The sequence below is a fragment of the Poecilia reticulata genome, chromosome 17, assembly GCF_904066995.2.
Source record: "Poecilia reticulata chromosome 17, P_reticulata-male-v2, whole genome shotgun sequence".
NCBI classification, from domain to species: Eukaryota; Metazoa; Chordata; class Actinopteri; order Cyprinodontiformes; family Poeciliidae; genus Poecilia; species Poecilia reticulata.
In genome coordinates, this window is record NC_088846.1 from 19,798,513 (window position 1) to 19,817,797 (window position 19,285).

Sequence of the window (19,285 nt, forward strand, 5' to 3'; positions counted from 1 at the left end):
ACAGTATCAAGTGTAGCATGGCAAATGCATTTTTCATAAGGCCGGGAGGGCTGGCTTGTAGGTTAAAAACGCAAGAGGCCTAGAGCTCAAGAGACACTGTGAAAGGAGGAGGAGAAGAAAGAGAGGGTGTTGCTCAGACTCTGATCTTCATCCAGTTGAAGATTTCGCATCTACTCTCAGACTTATTTACCTTTTAAGTTGCCTGCCTCAAGTTAGTCTAAATATGAAGAAATGAAACTTTCACAGAGAAGTCTTGCCACTTTGGAGAAAACAGAAACAAGCTGGGAACCAGAACTACTTCTACCCATGAAGTTAGCATAGCTTGTTAACAAAAATTGACACGTATGCATCCTGTTATGCAACTACAACTTCCCAAGAGACATTTACTAGTACCTTGATGAATATAAATGTATTATTCATCCTGGTTTTATCTTTACTTTGAGTCTCTTTGGTTCTGAAGGACATCCAAGAATAAGTTGGTTAAAGTCTTCACATCGTTATGAGACTACAAGTGATCTGCTATCACATTTTGGTTAAAGCTGCATTATGTAACTATGTAATTATGTAAAAAAAAGCATATTTTTTACATATTTGTTGAAATTATCACAATGTCATGACAGTATGGTTTGAGACAGAAAATATTTGAAAAATGTGCAGCTCCTATGCCTTCTCCCATAGGCATAGAAGCCTATGGGAGAGGTTACACTGCAACCTTAAGTACTTTCAACACATTAGCTCATATTAATGTAAAAAAAAAATCCTCCATTAGAAAAACACTGTACTTTGCCTGTAGAGCAATAAATTATTAATTATGTCAGCAGATTCTAAAAGAAGCCTAGGCATTTGTCCATGAAATTTATCCACAGAGAATGTGGGTCATGCAGCAAGCCAAAAGTTCAAAGCACACAACTCATTCTAGAAAATTATTTCTTAAGAAGACTAAAGTTAATGTTAAAGAATTACCAAGTCAAAACCCTGACTTTAATCTAATGCAAATGTTTATAAAAGGAAAAACACCATACTGCCTCTTCTAACTCAGAAAGAATGTATGTGCATTACTATAAATGTCAGACGATATCAAGGGTTACGGATAATATTCTGCACACAACACCTTTCATATAAAATGTGTTCTAATCTTAATTAAAAAAAAATTTAATTTATTTTTAGATTTCTCTAAGTAGTAGAGATGGGAGTCGCACATCTGCTGTTTTCCTCATCTGTTAGTAGAGAAATGCACATAAAGCAAACTAAACAAGGCTTGCAGCCCGAGGGCTCAACTGGGAACATCTGCTGAAGAGTTAGGAAATCATGATTTAGTTTAGTTTCAAAGTTTTAGAAAACCAATAAAAGTTTTAGATCTGAGCAGTGAAAATGTATTTCCAACATGAAAACATAATAGCCGGATACAGCAGGAGGTGTAAGAGTTGAGTTAAGAACAGATGGTGAAATTCTTTTAATGTTTGGGAGGATAAAAGATTCATAAATGCATTTTGTCAATCAGAGTCCTTTGAAAGATAGCGATATGTAGATACCTTTGTGGAGAAAAGAAGAGGCATGCTTTTTTACTATTGCTGGGAAAGAACTTGCTTCTTCTCCAGTGCCTCCGATCTTGTTATAAATGATCAAGAATTATGCCAATGAAAGGCAAAATCAAGCCTAGTATAGAGTTAATTATTCCTCAGCTTTTTCACTGTAAGTAGATAGCGTGGGGTGTGGAGATGTGACAGTCACTTTATGTTCAAACTACAGGTAATGAATGTCCAATTTATAGATTCACACTTTTTACATCTGTCTGATTCACAGATAATGTGTTTTAATCAGTCTTTCCTCATCTCCTCCATCCATGTTTGATTCTCAGTCTGCTTCAGCGCTGTAACACAAGGTAAATGTCAATCAAACAAAGGTGCCCTTGAGCACGACATTCATTGCTGCAGTGTTTGTTTTCTTCTCGCTGCACAATCCAACTGTGAAGGTAATTTTATGTTGGTAGGTGTGTTGCTGTATCAACTTCCAACAGTTGTGTTATGTTGCTGAGACTCACCTGTGTGAAAGGCAGCGAGAGGCAATCAGAGGTGTGAAAATAACTGAGGAAACAGGTAACAAAACAACACTGATATAGCACGTGCACAGAGAGTAGAGATGCATGTGTTTAGTTGTGATTAATGCGATCAGTTGCATCTTGTATCACCTTTAGAATCGGCCAAAATTGCAATAAAAATCACCACAGTTAAGGTAAAGGCTTTTTATGAGAAGCGTTAGTTGTTTACACTTTAATCAAATGACGAATGGTTGCAAAATTATTCATGCTACAAGCCACAAACTTCAAAGTGCTATATTGCTTTTATATGTAAATGTGTTTATATATTTTTTAAATCTCTATTGGCATGCTAAGGGTCATTGTTCTGTTAGAAGGTAAAGCTCCATCTCTGTTTCAAGTCTTTCCCAGCTTGTAATTGGATTTCTTTCAGAATCGATTTGCATTTAGGTCCATCCATATTCCCACCAATTCTGCACAGCTTTCTTGTCCATTCGAAAGAAAATTGCGTGTTCACGTGTGGTGGTGTTCTTCAACCACACATATATAGCGTCTTGCAGTTTAGGTCAACATTTTTCATTTTTGGGGTGCGTAGCAGTTGTCCTGTCAATAGATTCCTGGGCCTGACCTGTGGATCTCTGTAGCTCATTCAGAGTTATAATGTCCCTCTTGGCTGCTCTTTTGATTGATGCTCTCCTTTCCTGGTCAGTTTAAGTGGTTGCAGTTGTGTTATTCTCTTTCCATTTCCAGATGATGGATTAGACGGTGCTCTGTGAGATATTTAAACCCTAAGATATTGTATTAGAACTTAATCCTGCTTTAAAATTCTCCACAGATGTACCCCCAACCTATCTGTTGTGTTACTTGGTCTTCATTATGCTCTCTTATCTAATGATTTCTATGTAAGGATTGAAAAAATATGTAAGTTGCATTTGCTTAATATTCAACCTCTTGTCCAAAATCAAAAGTTTTCCTACGTCAGAGGAGCTTACAGTTGTTAGAAGCATTAATTAATTGTCTCTTTAAAACCTACAGCAACATTTGGAATAAATCAATAAACGTTATTCACGCTGAGAGATGCTTTTCCCCTCATGCTTTGAGATTTACTGAACGTGATCTAAACTTGAGAATATGACACACTGCGATCCAAATGTTATCATCAGGCTTGCGATTGACTTTCTGTGCTCAAAGATGTAGAAGTGAAGTTAATATTCTGGATGGGAGTTCTTTTCTGGATATTACCAAAACATCCCGAAAATTACAAAAAAAACTTTTATATTTATTTCTACTTCTTATCTACTTCTTCTGTTTGTGACAGGCTTTATTCTTGTGACTGATGATGCGATGGAAGACCTGATGTTGTGTTTTCTGTTGACCCTTCTTGTAAAAAAAGAAATTCTTTTACAGACCATTGCTCCTTGCAACATATGCTCGGTCCCCACACGATGAATTATGTAGCATCACAAATCACCAATCTGGGCATCCATCTGCTGACCAAATTAAAAATGTAAGATACAGATGTTGCAGACAGAAAATCATTTAAGTTTGTTCTTTGATATTTTAATGTATACATGTGACATTTGAAAGAGTCCATCACATTTGTGTGACCAGACCCAAGAGCATTGATGGACTACAGTGACTCTAAGAGATCTTTCACAGTCTGCCAATGTTACAGTATCTCCACAGCTGGACTGATGTACTGCATGTTAATGATCTAATCTAAATGACTGCATTTCTGATAGATGAGTCTAAACATGCATAATCTGTCACTGATGTATTATATATTTTTGAGTTGTGATCTAATCAAGCCTTATTTGAAATGTAAATTTCAAAGGTGCACATTAACAAGTTAACAGGCCTGTGTGTGAGAGCTTTACTTGGAAATGGAATACGCTTAGTGAACACCTCCATCTCCTTCTGTTCAAAGAAGCCCACAGCTTTTACTTCTTAGTGTAAGCAGATTTTTTTTCCTCCTACCCGTCCTCTGGGATAAGAGAAAAGAGTGGCAAGACATTAGGTCAGTTCCTCTGTGCATTTCCTAAACTCAAAGTTTTTTTTTTCATTTGCATTGAAACATTTTATGGCATTACAGATCATAAACACATCCTATGACATTCGTCTATTTGGTTCTACTGATCATTAATCAACCTTTAGACCGTGTTTACATGTCTCTAGGGAACATATATATATATATATATGTTTAGACATATATATATATATATATATATATATATATATATATATATATATATATATATATATATATATATATATATATATATATATATATATATATATATGTAGCTGACTGTATAGCTCAATAGGTAAGTCACCAGTCTTCCACCCGGGAGACCCGGGTTCGAGGCCAGGCTGGGGGCTGGGGCAAAAAGTTACAACGGTGACATTGAGCTGTCAGTGTGGGTCCTTAGGCAAGACCCTTGGAGCTATATAGCCTACCTCATACCATGAGAGACACAAATAAGCATGACATGCCGGCTCAGACGTCGCCCGGTCAAACAAGGTCTGCGTCAGGTGCTGGGGGACCAGAGCACCCTGATGAAAAGTGGGCTACTGGAACAAGACGGAAATGGGCGAGAGATGAAAACATGGATCTGTTGGAATGCTACTACTCAAGTAATCCTAGTCAGAGGGGCTACATGCAAAGACTGTGGGAGGAATGGTTAGCTCGACATCCCCAGTCAACACTAACTGCCAAACAACTAGTAGCTCAGTGTTCCAACATCCGCAAACGGCAACTGCTGTCACAACTGGAGATTGACGAGGTACGACACAAGTGCTACGGGAAGGAGCCAGGATGCCAGGTCAGAAGGGAGTCAACTACGACTCCCCGCCCAGAGACTGGGTATGTAGCCCCAGTAATGAACGAACCATCTGAGCTGAACGAGGCAGCAACTGACCTGAGAGAGAGAATCATGGCCCGAATGAACACCAGACGACCCCGACGCCAATTACAACGGCTGAGTGAAGTACCATCAGAAAGTCTCATTGAAGATGTGAATTCGGCATTGAGAACGATCCCTACCAACACCATAACAGAAACCAATGAGCTGATATACAACTCAGCATCAGTGATCCTTGAGATGCTTGGTTATAAGAGCAACCATGAGACCCAATACCCACCATGGAAAAGACGGTTAGAGGCTAAGATCAAGACAACAAGGAGGGAAGTGAGTCAATTGTCAGAGCTCCAAAGGGGTGCAATGAAAAGATCAGTACCCAAGAAGTACAGCCAGATGCCCATACCTGAAGCACTCGAAACTGCCAAACAAAGGCTCCAAGCCTAAAGAGATACACGAGAGAGAATGAAGCCAGGAGGATTAACCGGCTCTTCGCCACCCAACCAGCTAAAGTGTACTCTCAATGGCAGGGTAATAACAACAGAGCAGACCCACCCAGGCTGGAGACTGAACAATACTGGAAAGGCATATGGGAAAGGGAGGCGTCCCACAACAGCAATGCACAGTGGCTAACCTCTCTACGAGAGGACCACAGCAACCTCCCTGAACAAGCCCCGGTAACCATCACTGTGGCAGATGTCCAAGACAGAGTCTCGGGTATGAAAAACTGGACAGCACCAGGACCTGACATGATCCATGCCTACTGGCTTAAGAAACTCACTGCCCTCCATGAGCGACTGGCAGCTCAACTGAACCAGCTGCTACAAAATGGGACTCACCCTGAATGGTTAACTGAAGGGCGAACAATCCTGATACAGAAGGAACCCTCGAAGGGTTCAGTCCCATCCAACTATCGGCCAATAACCTGTCTCTCTACAACATGGAAGCTCATGTCAGGCATCATAGCGGCTAAGATAAGCGGGCACATGGATAAATACATGAGCAAGGCACAGAAGGGCATAGGCATAAATAGCAGAGGAGCCAAACACCAACTCCTTGTAGACCACACAGTTGCCCGAGACTGCAAAACCCGACACACCAACCTGTGTACCGCTTGGATCGATTACAAGAAAGCCTATGACTCAATGCCACACACTTGGATCATTGAATGCTTAGAGATGTACAACATCAATAGGACTCTAAGAGCCTTCATTGCAAACTCGATGGGGCTGTGGAAAACCACCCTTGAAGCCAACTGCAAACCACTTGCACAAGTGTCCATCAAATGTGGCATATAACAAGGAGATGCTCTGTCCCCACTGCTGTTCTGCATAGGCCTGAACCCTCTCAGCCAAATCATCAACAAGACTGGCTACGGATACCGACTCAAGAATGGGGCTATGATCAGTCACCTCCTCTACATGGATGACATCAAGCTGTACGCCAAGAGCGAGCGAGACATCGACTCACTGATCCACACCACCAGGATCTACAGCACTGACATTGGGATGTCATTCGGACTAGAGAAGTGTGGTCGGATGGTTACAAAGAGAGGGAAGGTCGCCCACACAGAAGGGGTCTCACTCCCAGAAGGAACAATAGCAGACATAGAGCACAGCTACAAGTACCTGGGAATACCACAAGCAAATGGCAACCTCGATGAGGTCACAAGGAAAGGAGCCACAGCCAAATACCTCCAACGAATAAGGCAAGTCCTGAGAAGCCAGCTCAATGGCAAGAACAAGATCCGTGCAATAAACAGCTATGCCTTACCAGTAATCAGATACCCTGCCGGAATAATTAGCTGGCCAATGGAAGAGATGAAGGCCACGGATGTTAAGACTAGGAAGCTACTAACCATGCATGGAGGATTCCACCCCAAATCCAGCACCCTGAGACTGTACACGAGCCGTAAGGAAGGAGGCAGAGGACTAGTGAGTGTGAGAGCCACTGTCCAGGATGAAACATCCAAGATCCATAAATACATCAAGGACAAAGCCTCAACAGACGATGTGCTCAGCGAATGTCTCAGGCAATGGGGAACAGAAGACAAGGTGCTGGAAGTACCATCATGGGAGGACAAGCCCCTACATGGGATGTACCACCGACAAATAACTGAAGTGGCTGATGTCAGGAAAACCTACCAATGGCTGGAGAAAGCTGGACTCAAGGACAGCACAGAGGCTCTCATCCTGGCCGCCCAGGAACAGGCCCTAAACACCAGAGCAATAGAGGCTCAGATCTACCACACCAGACAAGACCCAAGGTGTAGGTTGTGCAAGGAGGCCCCTGAGACAGTCCAGCACATAATAGCAGGGTGCAAGATGCTGGCAGGGAAAGCGTACATGGAACGACATAACCAAGTGGCGGGCATAGTGTACAGGAACATCTGTGCAGAATATGGACTGGAAGCCCCAAGATCAAAGTGGGGAACACCCCCAAAAGTGGTGGAGAATGACCGAGCTAAGATCCTGTGGGACTTCCAGATCCAGACAGACAAGATGGTAATGGCGAACCAACCGGACATTGTGGTGGTGGATAAAGAACAGAGGAAAGCCGTTGTGGTGGATGTAGCAATACCAAGTGATTACAACATCAGGAAAAAGGAGCATGAGAAATTGGAGAAATACCAGGGCCTCAGGGAGGAACTGGAAAAGACCTGGAAGGTGAAGACCACAGTGGTGCCTGTAGTCATCGGGGCCCTCGGGGCAGTCACCCCCAAACTGGAGCAGTGGCTCAAACAGATCCCAGGAACAACATCAGACATCTCAGTCCAGAAATGTGCAGTTCTAGGCACAGCCAAGATACTGCGCAGAACCCTCAAGCTCCCAGGCCTCTGGTAGAGGACCCGAGCTCAGAGGATGAAACAGACCACCCGAGGAGGGTGAGAAGGGAATATTTATTTTTTTTTATATAATTTTATTTTTCACATTATTGAAAAAAAGAAATAAATAGAAAATGTTAGTCAGACATTCTCCTGCTGTATTGGACCAGAACAATGTTTCCGAACGTGCTTCCTCACGACCTCTAGCAATTGCTCTCAGACTCTACAAACGTTGCTCTGCAAGGTAGCACAGATAGTCACAACAGCGGCTCATGGAAATCGAGTATTGTTCTCTGCATAAATAAACATACTCATGAAATTCAGACCCGTCACCCAGTAGGTTTACGTGAAGAGGGGGACGGAGGGTTTATCAGGGTGGTTGTGACGGGAAGGGGCATTCTGTAAAGTTGACTGAATCTGTAACATCTTAAATAAAATTAAATGGAAAAAAGACTTCATATTAATGTTTATTTCAGATTTTGTTTAGCTTTTTATTTCTAGTTTTTTTTTTACCTAATTAAATGTGCTATCATTTGCATCATATTTCTGTTTTCATTCCACATGACTTATAAAACCCATTGCCTCTATGGTGATGGCGATGATGAAAGTGATGACAGAACCTCTGTACTGTTCGGTCTTTAGAGGCAGCACTGAAACCTAGCGTAGACAGAAACTGGCAGTTATTATTGTAGTATTTCTCAGTGGACTCCTTGGCAGTCATGATATAATGGGCTTCTGTTATGAAATTTATTGCTGTTGTTAAAAAGGGATTTAAAGGCATCCTTGAATAAACTGCTTACATAAAGGGTCTATTTCTCTCTGTGACTGGAGCAACGTCTCTATCTGTCTCTACCATTCCTAGACTTTAAGTTTTAAAGATTCATTTTTGGTTTTGTTTACATTTTACTTTACCGTGTTAAGGTAAATCTGAGCACTCAGCTCTGGTGTGCTTGATATTTCCACAGAGAAAGCTACTGTCTCTACCTGGGTGGTAGAGACAGGAACTCGTAAAAACAATCTAAAAGAGTCAGATGACCTTTGTAAAACAAAACAAACAAAACAATACTCACACTCACTTGTAGAATTGAGAAGACTTCAGTGTTATGCTAGATAACAAAGATGCTGTGAGGAAAATGGATGTGGAGCCTTTGGGGTTTCTTTTTGTTCCCATATAAGAGGAAAAGTGCTGATCTGTATTCTGTCTTCACTGATCCTTGAGACGTCCTGTGCAACTGAGCAAAACAGGTTCTCAATCCTGGCTGTGGATTTTTTTATTTTTTTTTCTGGTTTCCTTGCTGAGCTTTGCAATTCAATACCTGCACAGTGGAGGAAACTCTCTTCATATGGATCTTTCTAGTTGAAAGGCAAAAAAAAAGGTCAAAATATTATTTCCTTTCAGACTGATTACCTATCAAAGCAATGTCCTCGTTGGTTTGGATACTAAATCAGCTATCATGGCTCAAAAACCATGCACAAGCATTGTGGTGTCATTGATATGTTAAGTCATGTTTTTTTAATTCACACTATTATGCATACTTTATTCACATACAGACCTGAGGATCAGTCATTGGACTGTCTACAGGTAATATGTACAAATGGAAGAATACAGATGAGACTTCTTAGAAAACAGTTTTAGAGTCCTACAGAGGTCGGTGTTAGGCCAGGAAATATTTGATGCATCAGTGATATATGTAAAGTGTCAGGAATCATAAATGTGTGTAATTTGCAAATGCACAAATATTTTCCTGTTCTGTTGGAAATCTGCAGACATTTATGGAGATGGTCACAACATTGACACAAGGTTTTAATAAAATAAAAGATATCTTTAGTTACAAATGTTCAGATAAGAATTGACAATATAAAAATTATGTGTAAGTACTAAAAAACTTATTTCTGGGTGTAAAACTACGCCACAAAATCAGCCGAAAATGTGAAATAATCATTTAAAAACAATAAAAATTTTGGTGAAAACAAGATGTGAACAAGTACATAGATTGATTAAGAAAAACTCCACTAAACTTCGGTAGATGCTAATTGAGGATCTTGCTAAAGGACTCAAATTCCTGTAACATTTTTACATTTTGGCTACAAAATTTTGTGCACTTTGGTTGTATATTAATTTAAACGGTTAGATATGCTCTGGTTCCCTAAATAAAGTGCAGCCAATTGCCTACAGGAGTCAACTACGGACTTCAGCTGTGTGTAATTTAATCTAATCATTAACAGCTGCTCTGTGGAGGCTTCAGAGGTTTGTTGGCGAACAACTGTGAGCAAAGAGCATCATGAAGACCAAGGAGCACACCAGACAGGTCATGGATATAGTTATGTATAAGTTTAAAGCATACTTGCCTTTATACAATGTCCTCTGAACATCTCAAACCAAATGCAACTATTTACAATTTGCTACAAGCCCTGTAGGAAACACAACTAAGATGCACTGGGTAGATGGCGCTACATGCAGAGGACAGTGTGAGGCAGACGGCTAACATTGCACATCACCCTGAACGTGCCATCCCAGCAGCAAAATATGGAAATTGAAGTATCATGCAGGAGGATGTTTTCAGTAAGATAGGGTAGCGAGTTGGGTGGAGCTAAACGCAGAACAGTCCTGGAGGGAACTTGCTAGAAATCGCACAGAACGTGAGGAGGGTCCACGACCTTATTAAAGCCAGAGCTATTGGTGTGTTAACCAAGGGAATTCAAGTGGTGTGCACGCTTTTATAGCACTGTATGTTTTATAAATGATAATTTTCACAAGTAAAAAAAGAAAAGAAATATTGGCTGATGTAAGGTTTTTCATTAGATTATACTTGACATTCTATAATTTAATGTATTAAAGTCTAATGTAAAAGTTATGTGTTGACATCGGAATTAATACAATTGGTGATTTTGCATTTTGCCATGATGGCATGTATTTAGATTTAATTTTAGATTACATTGATTTAATTACAATGTTTATACAAAACAAAACAACAACAAAAACTCTGCAAAGAAAGCTTACAGTATTCTCTATGAGTTCAAGACTTTTCCAGAGGTTGTCTGTAATGTTCAGCTGTGCAGAAAATCAGAGCTGACACATTCTTTAGATTTCATTCCTTTTCACAGTACTGCTATTAGCATAAAAACATTGTGAGCTTATAGAAGTTCTTGTGGATTTCATCAGGAAATCTGATGTCATTCTGGGTTTTTATCTTCCTCGTCTTTTCCTCTCATTTATTGGAAAAGCTATAACCCTTCAGTAATTCGCTCCTGGGAATGCACTAAGAGTGCCCTCCTCCTCTCCTTTCCTCATATGTTCATTGCTTTGTGTATTCCCACTTGCAGTCTCATTTTATCATAAATGCTTTTTAAACCACTTGACTGGAAAATTGACTTGGCATGTCAATTTGGCTGAACTGCCCCAGTCAAGGCTCTCGGTTCGTTTGCGTCTGTAAATGCTTTTGTTATCGATTGTGTATTTTCCCCCCCTTTTTATTCCTTGAAATACACATGTGTACTCGTTCTTCTGCTGGGAGAAAAATTCTACATTTATTTCATCGCTATTCAACCAGGCATTGCCAACATGAACAAGGTCACTGAATACCGAAAGTGCCAGTGTAAGATTGATTATGTTTAGTTCGATTTCATGCTGCTAATAATATAAGGAGTCTCCGTACCGAGTCAGAAAACACCTCCAAAATTGATAACGTTTCACCTGCACTGGCTTAAGGAAGCAAAAAAGGATGACTATTTAAATGGTAACAGGAAAACGAATCTTGACATTTAAATTACAGTGCTTTGAATTTAAAGCATTTGCTCTTTACAGATTGTTTCTTTCTACTTTCTTTGGCACATTTTTAAGATTATCAAATAAATGAGTAAAGATGAGATGAGAAATTAGAAAGTGGGGCAAAAAGCTACGCAAAACAAACCTAATGACTGCTTGCTCCACTTCTGATGGCAACAGCTGCCATCAAGCAGTTGGTTGTGCTGCTGCTGCTTCCTTGCGGAAAAAAAAGACCCTGGGTTTGAGTCCCAACTTGGGGTCTTTTTGCATGTTCTCTCTGTGCTCTCCAGCTTCCAAACACATAAGTTAGGTTAATTGGTGTCTCTAAATTGGCCTCAGATGTGGTTGTTTGTCCTGTGTCTCTCTATGTTGCCCTGCAATGGACTGGCGATCTGTCCAGGCTGTACCTCACTGTTCACTCAATGACCACTGGAGATAGACACCAGTCCTCCTGCTGCAAGGATAAGTGGATATAGTGGATGGAGTCTGGATATGACTGTATGGCCCACTTTTCTTTGCAGAATGAATTTAATTCAGACATATCGGACAGTATTCCAGCATGAACAGGCTGTTCAAGGTCATGGCACAGATCTAAGTTCAGACATTGACATGCCACTCCAGAGAAAAACGTAATTTTGCTTTCTTTCTGCTGCCATATCATTGTGCTGTGTAACCTAATTGCTCTTGAGCTTAAGGTCATTAAGTGCTGACCAGACATTCTCCGTCATGAGATTTTACTAGTAAAAAGAATTTGTAATTCTATCAATGAAGGCAACTTGTTGAGATCCTAAAGAGTTATAGCAGGGCGTAACACTTTCCCCAAGCATGTTCGAAAGTCAGTATGTTCTTTTTTTCAAATGCAGTGTTGACTTTGTGCCTGAAGTTACTGTCTTCCATACAGTCTCAATTTTATGACGCCAGTGAGCAGAGTATATTTCCTAAGTCTCTAGGATAAATAATCTAGATGGGGTTTTTTTTTGGCAAATGTTTTGTTTTTAGTCAGCAGTGATATTCTCCTGGGAACTCTGCAATTGATGTAATTTTTGTTCAGTCTCATTTTTATGTGAATCCAAGGCCTGCAGTGCTTTAGATATTGTTCTGGGTTCTTTTGTGACCTCCTGGATGAGTAGCTTATTCTCTGTTAGAATAATTTTGGCAGGCTGTCTACTCCTGGGAAGGTTTACCACTGTTTCATGTTTTCTTAATTTGTGGATAATGACTCTCTTTGTGGTTTACTGGAGTTCTAATTTCTAAGGAATTGCTTGTTTCCAGGCTGACATTTTTCAATGACTTTGCTTCTCATTTTTTCTTACATTTCTATAAATTGGTGTGTGTTGTGTTGCTATATAAATTTTTTACTTTAAGTGGATTCTTGATTCTACATGTCAGACAGAAATCAGCTCTGGATGTGTGTTTTTTTTTTTGGATCTAGTGGCCTTTATTTGAAAGTAGTTTGACAGGAAACAGGGTAATGAGAGTGGGGGAAGACGTGCGGCAAATGTCGCCAGGCCAGGAATCGAGCCTGCGACCACCAGCATGAGGACTAAGGCCTCAATACATGGGTCTTGCTTTGCCACTGCACCACTACAGCACCCATCTGGGTGTGGTTAATGAAATGAAAAATCTGGTTTATCACACCTTTTCAGATTGGAAAATTTTGACATGCTTTCCTTCCTTAAAAATAATTAAAAAAAGACATTTGAAAACAACTACAATTTGTATTGCCTGGGGTTGCTTTGGTCTGATATTAAAATGTGTTTGATCTGAAATATGTAAAAGTAAAAACAGACAAAATGTCTTAGAGGACGTTTTTGACCATTCACATGGTTTCCTCACCGTTTCTTTCTTTCCCTCTTCAGGTTTGTGACTCCCGTCTTGGTGCCATGAGAGAAAAAGCCTTCCCAATGGACATACCAGCAGATACTCTTCACCGATGAACATTTGTGCCATCAATCCATTCACCAGTCATTCGGAAATCATCAACATAAGAAACATATCTTTGACTTCTTGAACTGTGTTAAAAATGGAGAACCTCAACGCTTCTGCAGCCACTTGGCACATCCACATGTCAGGATAAGTGGATTTTCAGAGAAGAATCTTTTACCTTCAGAACGTCTTCTGCAAAATATGTTGGTGAAAATGACAGACCCAAAGTTTATGCTGAAGTCAGTGAACTGAGTATCAACAATCCACATGAGCTCATAAGTGATTTAGCAGCAGCTGACATCACCTGCAGAAACAACAAATTATGATGGCACTCATCTAACAGCGCCACGCCAGCGTTGCCGTGGCTGGTCGTCACAGGACGGCCACTTCTGTCTGCCATGACCCGGCTGATGTTGGGCCGGACTCTGGAGCGCATCTGCAAAGGCGTCCTGCTGCTCTGCCTGCTCCACTTCCTCATCATGATGATCCTGTACTTCGACGTCTACTCACAGCGGTTCGACCTTTTCAGCCGCTTCAACAACGGCAGAAACGGGTCCAGGAATAACGGGAGCGGAACGGGCAGCGGACATCATTATTACTACTACAACCTTTCGAGACCTAATGCGACATCAGCCACCTACCTGGCCGCTGCCGAGCAGCTGGTCCCGAGCTTGCAGCCTGAGAACAATCAGACACCTTCTCCCAAACCGCTGCCACCATGTCCGGAGAATCCACCAGGCCTCGGTGAGTAACGACTTCCATTCCATCTCTGCTGAATTTCTTGTGGTGCTTCTGTGCTCTGATTGCTTCTGTAGATTAATTTGGTTTGTGGCACAACATACGGCAAAGGTTTTTAATGAAGCATGTCGAAATATTTTGCTTGACAATCCTCATAGGGTTGTGGTTATTCTTGCTACTGGTGCATCTTTTACTTATTACACTTGTTCCCTCCACTGAATTCAACGAAATTGAATTTTGGGAAGTCATAATCACCAAAAGTGCAAGAAAGGGCTTAAAATATTCCACATATTTCTCTGTATAATGAAAAATGAGTTTCACTTTCTAAACTGAGTGGGAGAAGAGATGAAACTTTTCCCCGATACTCAGGTTTTTGGAGCCGTACTCTAAAATGTGCTTGAAATATTCCACACACTGTGTCATATACTGTGTGGGGAGGAAAGCCAAGACTTCACATCATGCTGAACACACAATTTACACTCTATAACAAGGTTGTAGCACCATTATGCAATGGGGATCCTATTTTCTTTTCTTTTTTTTTTTTTTTTTAAGCAGGGACAGGGGATGTAGCCATGATCGATGGGTAAATAGATGAGGGAGAAAAAGATAAATCCTATAAAGACTTCAAAAACATTGGGACAGGAGCAGAGATTCACCTTTCATTCGGACAACGACCTGAAACATTTAGTTAGATCTACGCTATTAATAGGGGAGGATGTGCACATCATTGATTGCAGTAATAAATAAACTGATAAAACCTGGATCAAAGATGATTAACTTACAAACTAAAGATTAAAAAGATGTATATTATATCTAAAAAAGAAAAAAAAACATCTCAGTTATTCCATTTGGGAGAGAAATCACAAATGGAGTCATTTTTTTCTAGGTCATTCTACAACATTAAATGGTTTTACCAGGTTGTATTTCAACCTGATAGACTCACAGTGGAGCCATTAGATGAGATTCATGAAGTCAGACCTAAAGCCCCTCTGCAGGAACATAAATAGCAGCACAAGCAAACACTGGAGCTTTAACATTTCTCTTCGGTGCTTTCTTTTCCTTGCATGCAACTTATAGGTGAATTGCTTAAAATGTTCAATGCAAATTAGAGTCAAGCTGCAAGTATCTCAAGTGTATTAGCATGGAGTATAAAGTTTGCTGTAGATTTATTGCATTAGAATGGTGTCTAACTTATGAATGTTTTCAACAAATCATAAAACTATGCATTCAATTCACAGGAGCACATGGTGTATTCACCTTATTTAAGCATGAGTTTATATAGAGTTCAAGTTAAATATTTTGTTCCTGCTTAACATTAAACAAATTAAATTAAACTCCTATTTTAGGATAGTTATAAAATGATTATTTTTAACTTTAAATTCAGAAATGTACATGCATTTCCATAATATTTGGTTGAATTGTCTTTTCAAGCATATGACTTGGACTAAATGATTTGGGCATCCTTTTCAAAAATTCTCACATCAGGTTGCTGTAATTTTGACTGTGTCTTTAATTATTCCCATCATTGAGGTCTTGGGTAGCTTTCTATACAATTCAGTTCAATCTTCATCTCCTGTCAGTGCTTCGTTTGGGATTTCTCCCATTGAGAATTAGTTCCCCGGTTGAATTTCAACCTGGCCAACATGTGAACAAACTGAGGGGTTTTGAACGATTGGCGCTGATTTTCTGGACTATTTTATGATTGTAGTCTGACTATATTTTCAGTTTGGCAGTTGAAAAGTGAATGAATGTGGAGGAAGTGAATGAAGACATTCATTCTGTGTTAGTCATGTTTCCTAATACTGAGGAATTAAAGTTGGACCAAGAGGAATGTAAAAAAACATTGTATTGTTAGGGAAGATGTCATAAATATTTTCAGGGCGTGAAAGGGTAATTCTGTTCATAATTGATTTAACGCATACTTTACAATATGTTTTATAGATACTTTACATGACAATAATTGCCTTCCGAATTGTCCTGATGTTTGTGGTTATTTTAATGTGTTTTCTTTTTACAGTTTTCATTGTGAGTACTGACTGGTTAATAAGAATGTTTCATGTTCCCACCCAGTGGTGGATTTTGCATTATGGCTGCACTTGTCAAGCCCCTTCTTTCTTCCTCCTCGCACCAGATAAAATAAAAAAATTAAATCATAGATTAAATACAGCACATAAGTTAGACTCAGAGGGCTCCTTAAAGGGATGCCTTCTCGCCACTGCCTTCTAATGCACAAATTCAAAGCTTTTTTTTGAGCACAACGGACCCATTTGAAATGCTACCACTGTTTCCATCACATATTTTAAATCAAAATCGGAAACATGCTTGCGTATCATTGGGTTTCCTAGTTGGAACGTAGTTTTGCCAGCTTCATAACTATGACTGTATAGCTTGCTCTGCTTGTGCAGCAGTAACAAACTTAAAACATTGATCCGTGGATGATGGAGAGGTTCCTTCTCTACTCACTCTCACTTTGTCCCTGATTATTGATTTCTCTGGAGGTTGCTTTTCTTTGCTGTACTGTTGTCAATGACTGTGACCAGTGGGGGCTTATGATTTTTCTCTAATTCTGGCATGGCTACTTTCATCCACTCCTGAAACACTTGAGTCATTTTATTTATTTGATTAGTGCATTTAAATGATGCAGATAGTTTTATGTAGCTATCAAAGGTGAACATGCAGGTTAAAGTATCTTGTATTTTTCATGTGTAAGTCTAGAGCTGTGGGTCAAAAACTAATTGGTTTACTTTGTTGAAATGAGGACAGACAAACTTACATTTAAGATTTAAAATTTAACAAAATATAGAATTTTAAAGCATTGGATAGTTTTCATAAAATATTAATGTGGGTTTTGAAGACAATGGTGCTGAGGAATACCAGCTCTTTTCTTAAGTATTTTGCTGTGGGAAATGTTTTGTCCTGCATAGGGAAGGTTTACTCTTCCAACTCATCTACTGACTTGCTACTTGTGTGATTAGTAATATGCAAACCTGAGTATGTATTGAGTTTTGTAAAGTGTTTAGTTTGTTCTTTTTTCCCCTGCTTCAATTCACATTTAGCAGCTCTTTGCTGATAGAAGACAAAAAAATTTGTTTTATCCAACTTCCACCTGTTCCCTCTCTCTAAATGAGCTTTGTATACTTAATCCCTCACATCCATATTGTTGCAGCATCAATGTTTTCCTATTTTCTTACTGATAATTGCTTTCCTCATTTGCTAATGAGGCCCATATCGTGATTCGGAGCAGGTATCAAGAGATAAAGCTGTCACGTCAATTCGTCTGAAGACTGAGCTTTGCCGATCCCATTATTTGGCTTTGAATTGGCCGAGTCACTGAGTCTGGGTACGGCGTTCATGCAGGGCACAGGTGTACTCTTGTAGCTTATCTCTGGCCTTTCTCGATGATGGAGTGGCTGCCTCGGGGATGTAATGAGCAGGGAGGCTGAGAGAGACTGAGAGAGTCTGTTTTTCAGTCACAGGTGCAGAGAAGGAGAGGAGAGATCTAATGGATGGAGGTATGATGGTCGGGTATGAAGAGAGACAGGCAGAGAGTTGGAATGTGCTGAAGGAAAGAACAGCAGGTGGAGAGGTGAGGGGGACTGAGTGGGAAAAAAAATGGAGACCTCGAATCGAGACACACAAACACACTGTGCTAAAGGGAGAAAGAGAGAAAGAGAGAGGGAGAGAGAGAGAGGGGAAGAAATAAACAAACAAGCCCTTGGCTGTCCCACAACACCAGCTGACAGGTGCTGTCTGTGTGAGTGGCTAGTATCCACATTTTATATCCTGACTGCATGTGTCTCTCTGTGTGTGTCCACTTGTTTGTGTCTAAATGTGAGTATGACTTTTGGATGTTCAAATTAGTAATTTGTAACTTAAGAAAATTCTGTTAGTGATCGGAAACTTTTATGTTTTTAGTGAAAAACTGTTGCAAAAACATTTTTGTTGTTGTTGTTGTTAAAATCACCTAATATGCATCTGTCTTGTAATTGCTGAATGTTTGCACCAAACCCATCTGTATCTGACATTTTCAGTTGGATTGGCAGTGATGCCAGTTGGACAGCAACTAACAAACCTGCAGTAACATTGCAGAATATTGGCCTTAAAGTCCTCAAATAATAATATTGATTTTTTTTTTTTTCCTGGGGTTTCACTTACTCTCGAATCAACATGAATAAATGCAACCACAGGGGTTTTTCAGACATGATGCGGTTAGATAACACAAGTAACTATTAGTCAAAGCTCTGTAAGTTTAGGATTATTGATTTCATTTCAAATAAAATGTGATGGATTCAGTTAGTGGAGCTCAAATATGCTCAAAAAACACAAGTGTCTTTTTCTCTCATTTATAATTATACACAAACACATACAGTAGGTTCTAGATTCTTTAGGCTACATTTCCTCCTTAGAAGTCGAGTCTTGTTTTATTCATAACCGAAGTAATTTGACTGAAATGGCATTCCTGCTGCAACCGTGATATTATGCGAGTGAGCCCTGTGAAGGAATCATCAGGAGGTTAAACAAAAAACATAAAATAAAAATCCAGCTGTACCATTTTAAAGCCAGTTTGATTCCAAATAGGTGCTTCGGTTTTCATCTTCCTACTGTTCAGCTGCTTTGTGGCACAGCATGTTTTATAATATGTCTACTACATTTTTAATGAAAGGGGTAACTAAGATCATCCAGCTTTAGAATAAGTTCACTGTGGTAGTCTGAAGTTATTTTGGGCACCATGTTTATTTCCTAAAAAAAATAAAATTGTCTATGCAGATTGATACTAATATTTGACTCTTACAGATCTACTATTTGTTTCAAAGGTGTAGGAGTCTGTCAGCTAAGGCAGACGTCCACACAGTTTATGGACATTCAGAAAACATTTGACAGAAGATTGAGATGTCAAATACTCCACATACGAAGCACTTCTACAAAATTTGTATAAGTGCTAATGATGCAGCAGTAACCCATTTACAATAACATTACTTAGACTCATGGATTGTTATGTACACACACTTTTTACTTAGCTCAATATCCTGGAATCTTAGACTAATGGGAAGCTGATCTTTTCTCTGATTAATTCAGCTCATGATTTTAGACCACTTTAAAAAGAAATAAAAAAGGTACTTACCCAGTCCCAATGCAAA

General features: G+C 39.7%; 1 protein-coding gene across 3 annotated transcripts in view; it reads left to right on the plus strand.

Annotated features, from left to right (window-relative positions):
* Window positions 1-19,285, plus strand: part of b4galt2 (UDP-Gal:betaGlcNAc beta 1,4- galactosyltransferase, polypeptide 2) — a 178,324-nt gene that overhangs the window by 15,723 nt on the left and 143,316 nt on the right. For all 3 annotated transcript variants that reach the window (XR_014084330.1, XM_081598501.1, XM_081598500.1), the window contains one exon: window positions 13,343-14,153. Coding sequence is in view for 2 of the 3 variants with exons in the window: in XM_081598501.1 (XP_081454627.1) it covers window positions 13,808-14,153 (346 nt within the window). In the remaining variant the exon portion in view is untranslated. The remainder of the gene's footprint in view (window positions 1-13,342; window positions 14,154-19,285) is intronic.